A 12578-nucleotide genomic window follows, 5' to 3' on the forward strand; every position below is an offset into this window, starting at 1 on the left:
CTTCTCCAGTTTTAGACTTTCTTTGCTACAGCCATTCATATAGAAAAATAAACTCGAATATGTATTTTTAGCTTAGTATTTAACAATGTCGAACAACATCAAGACGCGCACCACAAATAGGAGGTAGAGCTCGGCCAAACACCCAATAAAGGTCTAAGCGCCAAAATTATACATAATGCATATCTTCACCGTCTTCAATACCTCACATTGGTTGCTGTATTTATTTGCAGTATTTGAATAATTTCTTGAAGATCTCAAAAACTGTTTTTTTTTTCTGTGATCCCAAAAATATGCATTATTTCTGAATGCAGTATGCAGTTTTTTTCTAAATATTCAGCACACCTTTGAATGAAAATTAAAATTTTTCTTCGAGCACGACGGCCTGTTGTACCTCGTCAAATCGCGAAATGAAATATTGTGGTCGAGAGCCCGAGTGTGTGTGAAACTCGTTCGATGATATGAGCTTGAGTGAGGCTTTTATAAAACTAAACATAAACTTTCTTTAGCTTGACCAACTTCTACTAGTCCAACTATGTAGCCTATGTTACCGCCTTTCTTTTCCATGTTTACTGTCTTCACTATCTCTTCTATGACATTTATCACAAAATTCCATTTTGTATTCTTAAACCCTTCTATGTAGCTTTCTTACTTACTGCCTGCCTGTCATTCGCCATTTATATACGAGTACGAGTATAAATAGATTGTGTTGTATATTAGTAGTAGGTGTTGTTGTTTTTGTTGTTGCTGCTGTAGCAGTTATCGCTTTTTGTTCGTACATTCATATTGTTTTTCTGCTTGTCTACTTGTCACTTCTAGCTGTTTTGTTCTAATTTGGTTTGTTTATTATTTTTTCTGTTGCGGTTTTTTTTTTGTTGCTTTTTTTTTGTTGTGTTTTACTTTCATATTTATCGTTAATTTTCAAATTTCGCTTGTTGTTTGTTTACCTTTTGGTTTTACTTTTTAATTCATTCTGTTTTTCTGTTTACTTTAATTTAATGGAAGGCAAAACATGTGCTGCAGTAGACTTTTATTATTATTGGAATTATGATTATGATTATTATTGTTACCGTTATGATGATTATTCTGAATATGATGGGGATTCTGGTTTAGCGGCGGCAATTGATGATGCTGTTGTTGTTGTTGCTGGTGATGTTGTATATGTTGCTGTTGTTGTTGCTGTTGTTGCATACGAAGATTCGTTATATTATTATTAGCGGTTGTTGGAGGCGGTGCGTGCAATTGTAAAATACTTAAATCATCAGCTACAGAGTCATAATCACTGGAGTCCTCGCCATACAACTGCAAAGAGAGCAAAAATAACAAAGACTTTAATAATTGCCAAATGGAAATAATAGAAATACTCTGCTCATGGAGTGTGCACCTACACGCATATTATAGGGATGCAAATCACATGACTCGTGGTGTCAGACGCAGTCCTCCAGCGACATCAGCAGCGGATTCACATATTCGAATCCTTCGAATTCCGATTGATCTATCTTGTCAATGACACGACTGCGTAGAGATTGATAAATTTTTCAAAATATTAGTATGCAAGTTTTATTTATAAAAAAAAAAAACAAATACAAAAAATATTATATCAATAAAAGGTGAATGAGATGAAAAAAGTCAAAAGTATCCATAAATAAAATTAATACATATAAAGAAAGTAGTACAGAAAAAGAATAGTAAAGTATTCATAATAAAGTCCGTGATACACACACTGTACATACATAAAAATCAACTACAAATACTACTTACTCGTCGTCGGGCGTCAGCTGTACAGCTTCCTCTGTGAATTCGGGTGGGAAATTGGCTAGATCTCTATCAGAGTCTAAGCGCGGCTTGAATGGTGGCGAAACTTGTTTGCGTTCGAGCTGAAGTAATTCGTTTTTTTTTTTTTTGTAATGGCAAATGCATTTAATGAGTGCCAATTGGTGGTGGGTGGTGGATTGCATTAAGCGATTGAACGATTGAGCGATTGAGCGAAGTATGGATAAATCGATGATTTGTAGATATAGACGATTGTTTCGTGTTCAGTATTTTACGATAAATTTTCGATAGGTTGATGAACGTGTGGCGCAAAGATTGGCGCATTAGCGGCAAGAGAAAATAAAGTTAAGGGCAATTAGTTGCAAAATAATAACATAAAATTAAATTAAGTAAATAATAAGTAAATTTTAAATTTGAAGCTTCGTTGCAAATGACTAAGAAAAAATTTAAAACAATTTGAGTGACACCGCCCAATGAAAAGTTAAACAAAATTATGATGCCAAGACAAATGCTCGACTTTGCCTGCAAGCAGTAGCCCATAACAATAGTCAAAATGAAGTCGATTTAAAAAAAAACAGTCACATCACTTTCAAAGTCAACTTTTTTGAGCCACCAATTCTTTTTAAATCAGGGCACTATATACAGTCAACGTTAAAAAAAAGGCGTACAACATAGATAGATTGTCAAATATATTTTACAAAAAATATAGTTCATACTACAACAGGCACCATATTAAGTAAAGTTTCGAACTTTATACGAAATTTTAAAAAATTCGCAAATTTTCATCAAAATTTCAAAGTTTTTACTCAGAATTTTTAGAAAATTTGCATGAAAGCAATTTTATAGCTCATTTTGATATGCTAAAATGCAGGTCAAAAATCATACTGATTTTTGAGAATTTTTTTTCGGTCGCGGTCTTGTGCATTTTCTCTATTTAACGCCTACTCCAAATTTTTTTGTATGGAATAAGTTACCAACATCAGCGGAAAAATTTTGAAAAATCAACGCGAACAACTTGAAACTTGCATTTTATTATACCAAAACTCAATAAAACTATAAAATTGCATACTTGAAATTTTTCTAAATAATCTGAGAATAAAAAGCTTGAAATCTTGATGAATATTTGCCGAATTTTTAAAAGTTTCATACAAAGCCCAAAACTTTGCTTTATATAATTAGTTCTTGAACTATATTTTTATAAAAAAATTATTGAAATTAAAAATAAATAGTTAAACCATATCAATATGCGGTGTACACTTTCCTTTGAGGTCACCATTTTTTTTTTTTTTTTTTTTTTGTTTTTTTCAAGAAGCGAGTAAGAATGCATTTGTGAAAAAGTGATGATTATATTGTAGATTTATGTAGAAAGTTTGATAACAAAAATTATGTACATATGTATGTAGGCGCTGCAGTGAATTTTTGCGCGTCAGTAGCTTCGCTTAGCCGTCATCTTCGAAAAGTGCTGCGCCTAAAAGTTGCACCACGAAATGAACCAGCTGGTGATATGACACTAGCTGCTGTAGCATACTTGAAGGCGTATCACACTTTACGTTAGCCACTTTTCGAGATGAAAGTTCTGCGAAGTCAATCGCACCACTTTAGGGTTGTACTCTTTTAGGGGCATGAAAATGCGACTCAGCCTTGTATTTTAATAAATACCTCTCTCTCTCTCCAAAAATCTGCTTTACTGGGTGACTTATGAAAATACATAGATATAGTGTGTAAACTTACAACGTACAAGTTATTTTATAAAAAAAAAATAGTATTTTAAGGTAAAAATATTTTATAAAAAAAAAAAATTTTGTAAAAAAAAGCTAAAAATATTTGAAAAAAAAAAATTATTTTAAGGTAAAGATATGTTATAAAAAAGTGTTTTGATGAAAAAAAATTTCGAGGTAAAATATTAAAACAAAATATTTTGAAAAAGCTTTTTTTTTTTACTTTTATATAAAAACATGCAGCTATTAAAATTTGTATAGGTAAAATAAATACAATTTAAAAAAAAAGTTTTAAATTTGCCTTGCATACTTGGGCGCAAAGATAATAAAGGTATATGCAGCAGAATTTTGAAAACCAATAACGTTTAGAAATAAAAAAAAATTAAATATTTTTAAGTACATTTCTTACAAATAAGAGACGTCTTCGATTCGTCATGCGTTAGTGTGTCGCGAGAAGATGAAGCAATAGACATAAATAAGCATGCGCTGACCGCACTGGAAGAGAGCTGCCAAAAATGAAATTTGTTTGTAAGCACTTATGTAATCAGTTTTGGTAAAACCGCGACAACAGTAAGACGGGCAACACTAAAAGAGAATTCGCAAAGTTAAAGCAACAAAATTTGCTCTATATGAACTCGGTCTAATGAAAGTTGCCTAATATCAGAAAAGAGAGTTGGTACCATTAGAAAGTACCAGTTTTACGAGGTATAACTATAAGAATACACGCTAGTGGCAAATCTTGCGCGATAACTGTGTTGTTGCTTTCAGAAGCACATTTTTCAGCAAGGGAGAAGAGCTCAAACATAGGGAGCAGAGAAGTGGCGAGCCGAAGCGCAACTTCTCGCCTTCAACAACTATTGCCCAAGCGTTAAGGCGAGTTTGCATATAGAGCCACGAGCAGCCCAAATCACAAATTACTATACCCTGCAATGCAAAAAATACGAATTTAGGGAAAGTGGAATAAAATTAGTCTTCGAATGCAAATTAAGAAGGCTTGGTGAAAACTACGTGTGACTAAAAAGAGTATAGCACTCGAACTAGCGAACTTTTTGAAGAAATTTTACTATTTATATATTCTTTCCGAAAATTTCGATTTGAGAAGGCATTCAAGTATTCCACTTTCATATGCCAACAACATTTTCAATGCAAAGGAAGAAATTCCGAAGAGTGTTTTGAAGCTCAGTATTCATGACACAATCAAAGAAAAACCTCCGAGTGTATTTCTGCAATAAAAAAAGCTTCTCATAAAAAACAATTTGCCAGTCGGAGTCGATTTACAACTATTTTTGTTTTCCTTGTTCACTCACATTTGTCTTGCGTTAGTTACGTTAATCTATTTGATTTCTGACAGGGTATGTGATTAGCCTGCCGCGCAACTGTAGCGCCCTCCATTTGTCGCACAACATCAAAACGCACGCCACAAGGAGGAGGAGCTCAGCCAAACACCTAACAGAACTGTATGCGCCAATTATTTAATTATTTTTTATTCATGACTTTATAAAAATTAATTTTGAAATATGGCACAAACAAAAGTAGCAATGTTGGAGATTTTTCGAATTTCGTGAAAAATTGTTGCACATCTTAAGGTGCATAATTTTCGCAAGGGGGGTAATAATGCTTCAGAGGTCAACTAGTAACTAGTTTCAGGTTTCTCAGGTTGTTCCGATTGTTCACTTTGTAGGTCGAAGCATTGCCGTAGCGTTTTCCAAAAAGTGCATAAGGACTGTGCTTGGACTCTGGTTCAACAATTCCAAAATTAAACCTTCGAAAAATATATTGAATTTTTAGAAAAGTAAATTCTGTATTTGAAAAAAAAAAACAGAATTCATGCTATTTCGTTGCAGAAAATTAGAGTACTAAGAGGAACTGAAATTAGTGATTATTAATTTTTTTTTTTAATTTTTTAATAGCAAAAAAAATTTTTAGAAAAGTGATAAGTATTGAAATTTCATAAAGCTCCATAAAACGAAAACAAAAATGCATTTCAACATCAAAAACCATTAATTAGGAATACGTAAAAAATGTGAGCTATGAATGTATGAAAAGCGAAACAACCATTGCATGACCGCTCACACACTTACGAATCATCTGGCGTCAATTCGGCTGTTTCTCTAGTAAATTGCGCGTCAAAATTTGTTGCCATATATGGATCGCCAGGGTCAAACGTTGGCTTATATGGTGGTTGTACTTCCTTTTGTGCGATCTTATAATAATAATTGTTCAAAATTCGTTTTTTTTTGTTTTGGGTTTTTGATTTTTTGTTTTTTGTAAACATTTAAATAAAATAAAAACTTTTAATAACATATTAATAAGTTCGTGAGATAAAAATAGGCAAAAGAAAATCTGCTTGTGACCGCCGTAAATGTTGCACCTAAAATAATTTCAATGCCTTGCTTCATGGCGCATTAGAATGTGTAGTAAATTCTAAACAGAGTAGAGTATTTTTTGAAGTATTTCAGAATATGAGTTTTTTTTTTTTAATTTTTATATGATTTTAATTAATAAAAGAGCTAAATAAATATACATACTAATACTTATATACATGGCAATAACGGAACCCATATGTATATATATTTACTATAATTTATTATTACTATTGCCAAGGTCAGGCTAAATGAAGGGTCATAAATTAATTTCTTACAGGGAAATTTGAAAAAAAATTCTTTAAATACCTAATTGAAAAATAATACCGGTGAAATTCTTTAAGAAATAAAAAAAAAATAAAAAAATCAATTCGCTATCTTAACAATTTTGATATTAAAATGAAGATCAAAGTAGAGTCGGCAAACTTCAGTATTACTCATGACACAAGAGCTCGGAAAAATAACGAAATCGATAACGCACGAACGATTTTCTATAATAACTAGTTAAGATTTTTTGTTTCAATGATTTGTATTCTTACAAAAATTTTACTTTTCATCACCAACTAATAAATATTAATATACCATAAGTGAAAAAAAGAATTATATTTTATATTAACCCTTTGAGTACACATTTATTTGATAGAAACTTTGCGGTTGAAGCGCATTTAATTTTTTGGGCAATTAAAAGTAGTCGATTTAATGCCAGAACTCATTTATTTCATATTATTAGATATAGATATTATTAGATATAAAAATTAAAAAAAAAAAAAATTATAAAGAAAAAATAATTATTAACCCTTTAGGGACGGAGCCGCCCGACGGGCGAGTATATTGAAGTGAGCAGTACAGAAAATAAATACGTTGAATGTTATAAAAACTAAGGCTTTATTTAGCACAAGAAAATTTTTTCATAAAATCAAAAAAAAAATTATAAACAAATTAAAAAAAGAACCAAAAAGAAGTTTGGTTGTATTTATGTATACGTTTTATATTCGGGCATTGTAATGACGGCAAGTAATGTCACTATCTAACGCATCAGAACGATAGAGGTCGCGAGCCTTACAGCTACGAACAAATTTGGGCGGCTAAATGCCAACACGCGTCCCCAAAGGGTTAATAATTTTGAAGCGTGTGATATTTTTAGAAAGTCTAAAAAGTACGTACAAAGTCAGTGAAGTGATGAGCGTCGAACGAAAGATGAGTAAGAACGAAAACTTTAAGAGGTTAGGGATAGTCAGAATTTTCAAAAAAATGGATTTTTTTGCATTTTCCTAAAGTATAATCTTAATCTATCTTAAAAATATTGTATGAAAATTCCAAGTGAATTCGACAAATACTTTTCGAGTTATTCAACAATTAACAAAGTACGCTCGGGCTCTACATAAATCGATAGCAAAACTTTAAATGCGTTTTTCTCAAAACTATGTTTTTTGAATTGGTGATCACTGTAACTTAAAAACCGTTTGGTAGATTTCAATAACAATTCAACAATTCATTGAATTCATAAACAATTGATTGTCTGTTTTTTTCTCGAAAATCTGAAAAATATTTCCTGAGGCCGCCATATTTTTAATTTTGAAAAAAAAAGCTTCGTTCAGGCACAAGATTATCTATTCAAAAGACTAATTTCTTTTGTCCGATTGATTTTAGATGAATCTCCAAGGACTTGTGATGAACACCGCAAGGGACTTCTGGAGAAACGGGCTCTACACAAACAGCGATAACTTTTACAATTATTAATTTTTTTTTTTGTTGAAATTTCGCTAAAGTTAAGTCGAAACATGATGCTATGTTTTTATTTCTGTAAAATAAATCAATTGACTAGCAAAAAATAATTATTGAAAATCATCTTTTTTTCGGGCTTCTGACTACCTGTAACCCCTTAATCGGGCTTTTCTCGAAATACGTTTTTTTCGCGCTGTCGAATATAACTCAAAAAGTAATCAAGATATCCACGTAAAATTTTACAGGGATATTCTTTAACATATTGGCTTTTGCAAGTACCTCAAATTTTATATTGATTATCACTAAAAATATTAATTTGATTAATTTGTTTATAAAAAAGTGTATTTTTTTCTTTTTCACTTCAAATTTTCATTTTTCACTTCAAATTTAAATTTTTTCATTTCTTTTTTCGTTAAAAATTGGAAGGTTCAAAGCGGAATAACTTATTTTATAATAAAGAAACATTTTTGATTTTAGTTGATTACAAGAGACTGTACATTCCACGGCGCAAATTAAAGGAGCACGTTTGAGCAGCTATAGCGCCGCCATTTTTATTTATTTTTTTTCCTTTTTTTTCAAAAAAATGTTCGTATATTCATTTAAACATGAATATTAAATATGGCATTTATTTTAAGATAATAAATACTCTCCGTTTTTCGCAAAAAATTATTGAAAAACTGGTTGTCTAGAGGAGCTGCCCCCCAAACATTTCCTCCATTTCAATGTCGTATCAGAAAGTAATGCGCGAACTTGGCCAAATAAATGCATGACGTTCTGATACGTCAAATATACCCAAAGGGTTAAGGCTATTCTTTCTTTAGGTCTAATTTCCAATAATACTGCCTGTTTTCCGCACCTGTTTGTGTACTCTTCATCACACAAACAATTGTTAATTCACTTTTTTCTAATGTAAAAACTATCAGTTCACACTGTCCGCTCTCAAATACGTATATCAAATAACTTAATAAATAAATTTACTTTGCCACTTTTTTGCGTTTCGGCACAAATTTCCTACCTTATCTTCTTCTTCCGCTTGTATTGTCGAAATATTCAATTACTAAATAAATGTATTTCAATATGCCGCACAAATTAATAAGCTTTTTAGCTACATACATCGAATATAATCATCACCAATTTTCATTCTCAAAATTTGCTTCATATTTCGTTTTTGCCGATTCTCGAAAACTCAATAAATCCAGACGGTTTGCTATACTTTTACTCACCATTTCCCAGTCGATGCTCTTGAAGAACGGATGATTCACGATGTCCATGAAAGCGGACTCGCGATGACAACCCAAACGATCAGCTGGATTTTTGTTAAGGAAACCTTTCAATACAGACGCTGCCTTGACGCTCAACGAACGCGGTATACGTATGGTCTTTTCCAAAATCACTTGGAATAGATAATCTTCAGTGTTCTGCGAAAGTGCAAAAATTCAATAATAAAATAGAAAGGAAAATTAGAAAAAATATATATATATATATCACTTACTTGATCGGGATTCTCCGATGCGCCCGCAATATCGAATGGACTGCGACCGGCCAACATCTCGTACAGTAACACGCCCAACGCCCACCAATCCACTGAGAAACCATAGTCTTCGCCGCGCAATATCTCTGGCGCAATATAATTGGGTGTGCCACAGAATGTGGAGGTCGTGTCGCCGGGACGTATACCCTCCTTGCACATGCCATAATCGGTCAACTTAATGTGACCCTCATGATCCAACAGCACATTGTCCAACTTCAAATCGCGATATATAATACCTTTCTCATGCAAAAAGTTCAGTGCCAGACTAATTTCCGCCGCATAGAAGCGTGCATGCTCTTCGGGCAGACGACGTTGTCGTTGCATGTGGAACATAAGATCGCCACCACGTACGAATTCAATAACGAAAAAGAGACGCGCCGGTGTCTGGAAGCACGAATGCAAGCCCACCAAGAACGGATGATTGGAGGCTGTCTCGAAGACATGCTTCTCCGTTTGCACCCAATCGATATCTTCGTCGTCGGTTACGAGCGCTTTCTTAATCACTTTCATCGCATAAATACGGCCGGTGTTCTTTAGCTCGACCATCAACACCTTGGCGTAGCTGCCGCGTCCAATCACGCGTATCAATTCGAAATCGTTAATTGAATATTGCCGTTGTGTGCCCGGCTCCAATTGCTCTTCGATATTCTGATGTTGTTGCTGTTGCTGTAGTTGCCCATCGTGCGGTTGTATTTCTAACGCAGCTAGAGGATCACATGGATCCACCATGCCATGACCGCTGCCACTCGCTTGTGACGCATAATCGGGCAATGGTGGCAACACTTCCGGCAACTGTTCGGCGAAAGCATCATCACGTTCTCGAACTAACGGTTCCACATGTTCGTTGGTGCAGTGCTTCTGTACGAGTTTATGGCATTTTTTGTGCACCAACAATTTGCATTGAATGCACTTGAAACCTTGCCGTCCCAAGCCCCAGATGCGATCCTGACAATAGGCGCAGAAGGCGCGCTGCGAAGAAGAAAGTATTTGAATTAGAAGGGTATTGAATTTGAAGTGAATGCAATAAAGCTTACCCGGTTGAAGCGTTTGGCTTGGAAAATGTGTCCATTAACGCGATATAGTTTGCGCCATCTGCGTGCGCCACGTCTGTAGATGCTGCCTGCAAAGTTATGGAAAATGGTGTGGAAAGTGAGAATTTATTTAATACTTCGTTGGCAAAAAGTAGGCTAATGCAACTTAGAAGCGGAAATACTGTTGGCTTGGGATTACTTACGATCTTCTCCATCACAGGACATGCCAGGTGCAGAAGGTACATTTGGAAATACTGTAAAACGTGAATAAAACAAAATGGAATTTATTAAAAATGATTTGGATTAGTGAGGAAAACTCAGCACTTTATCTTCAAGTAGAAAAAAATGTACATATCATTTACTTCAATAGTGACATAATCCAAAAAGTATTTTTTTAAATAACCAGAAGCACTTCTTAGAAAATTCACTTTACTTAGTGAATTGAAAACTTTGTAGCCGTTTTTCTCAATATTTTGAGTTTTTGGATTATGACGCTTTGGCTGTAAATGAGCGATTTATTAATAATTAATAAAATAGTAATAAAAAATAAAATTTAAAATATTCTTCAAAAATTATATGCATGTTTTTTGTTTAAGAGCACACCATTCCACAGCTTTATTATTATGTTTTTGTTTTGTTACTGAATATTAAAATGAAGCAAACAACATTCAAGAAGGTTCACGGCAACATGTTGCTCAACTCCATTAGGAGCATGTTGCTCAACTTCATTTAGAACTGAATACAAGTTGTAATTCGCCAAATTTACATTGAATTATATTTCTCCACAAGCTGAGACCACAAAAAGGACATCGATCTAAAAGCAGAATATTATTTTTAGATACATCAAACCATGGTCGCCCATTAAGAGAGCAGGTTGTGGTGTTTTTACAACGAAATTCGACTAGTCTTTACAGAGCTGAGCTCTCGCCAGAGTTCGTGGGAATATTCCGCACGTCGAAAGATAGCAAAGCAGCCACATCGGATCAAGTTGTGTCTAGAGATGATACACTTACTTTTCGGGGGCTCACTATCTCCCATCCAAACCCATTGATTGTTCCATAGTTTTGTGAATGTTTACTAAACGAAAGTAAAGTTTATTGTCTTTTAAAAATGTCCTAAATGTACCCGGTAACGGTTCAGGGTACAAAATACCATGTTTCTCGGTGAAGTTGAAAAACAGATATATTTTAGAGCCATCATAACTTTTTAGTCAATAAAAATCCCAGTCCGGATTGCAAAATTTTGCTTTCGATTCAATTATTGTAAAAGTACGGCAATTCTCGGTCATGAAACACCTAATGATAGAAAAATTAGTAGCCAATAGCGGTCGCGCCTTGGCAGACACTGGCGAACCTCGAAGTGTATATCTGCTATGAAAAAGCTGCTCAAAAGAAACATCTGAAACAACAAAAAACTGGAGGTCCCTCCATTTGTGGAAAAAACGCACACCACAAACAGGGGCAGAAGCTCGGTAAAATACCCAAATAAGCGAATAAGGCAATTCGCTTCCATGAGAATAAGACACAAGTCCAGAAAGTATATCAAGCATGGATTCCTATCATAAAATATTTGCGATACTCTCTCAACGGCCTCTCGTTGACTCCAACTCTCAAAACCAAGAGCAGAATTTTATTACAGAAATCAAAAGCAAAACTCGTCACACTTTTTATATCATATTGAGCACAGAAGACGCGTGCACCGCTCAGGAAGAACTGAAAGTACCACATTTAACTACATAAATGACACATCCACTGCATTATTCATATTTACTTCACTGCATGTAGGTAGACTCTTTTAATTAGATTTAATTGTAATCCATGGGACTTCTTGTACGTCAACAAGATTTCTTCCGTTTCGCTGACGCAGTACTAATTAAACAGTAAAACCACAAACTTACTTTCTTCAATTTCGCGAATAAATCAAGTAAATGTCAGCCACTCTATCGATATACTCTGAGTATACTGTGAGCACACGAAAGCAAATGTGCACTTCACAATGGCTTCCACTTCGCCACCAGCTGCGGTGCTTCAAATGATGAAAATATCAAATGTTCACTTTAGGAATCACTTATCTAATTTCCTATATGTAGCTAAACAAAAGAATAGTCGCTGGTTAAGTACTTTGCAGAAAAAAACGCAAATCAACTAAAAAAATGCTTCCCATTAGTTAGGCACAAGCAAAATACTCTCAACTATTGAATTTGTAGGAAATTGTGAAGGTTTTAGAACTTTGCCTTGAAAGTTTCCGAAAACTTAATTTATTAATAATTAGTTATAGAATAGAAATACAAGTTCGGGGAAATTAGTTGGGGAACTGGCAATACTGCAATCTAGAGAGAAAGGTTGAAAGCTATAGCACACATTTGATTTGAGTTTTACGCACAATTTTCGAAAGTGCCGTCGTGAAAATGAATAATTCCCGCATTCAGAGCGACGGCAGA

General features: G+C 34.0%; 1 protein-coding gene across 1 annotated transcript in view; it reads right to left on the reverse strand.

The window, feature by feature from the left end:
- Window positions 1-1186: 1186 nt before the first annotated feature.
- Window positions 1187-12578, reverse strand: part of LOC129243872 (uncharacterized) — a 42333-nt gene continuing 30941 nt past the window's right edge. Inside the window, exons 3-9 of the mRNA XM_054881276.1 lie at window positions 10342-10392; window positions 10142-10227; window positions 9069-10076; window positions 8800-8994; window positions 1759-1874; window positions 1386-1512; window positions 1187-1299 (exon numbers count right to left, since the gene is read on the reverse strand). Of these exons, the coding sequence (XP_054737251.1) occupies window positions 1425-1512; window positions 1759-1874; window positions 8800-8994; window positions 9069-10076; window positions 10142-10227; window positions 10342-10392 (1544 nt within the window). The 3' untranslated portion in view covers window positions 1187-1299; window positions 1386-1424. The remainder of the gene's footprint in view (window positions 1300-1385; window positions 1513-1758; window positions 1875-8799; window positions 8995-9068; window positions 10077-10141; window positions 10228-10341; window positions 10393-12578) is intronic.

Source organism: Anastrepha obliqua, chromosome 4 (assembly GCF_027943255.1).
Source record: "Anastrepha obliqua isolate idAnaObli1 chromosome 4, idAnaObli1_1.0, whole genome shotgun sequence".
Taxonomy (NCBI): domain Eukaryota; kingdom Metazoa; phylum Arthropoda; class Insecta; order Diptera; family Tephritidae; genus Anastrepha; species Anastrepha obliqua.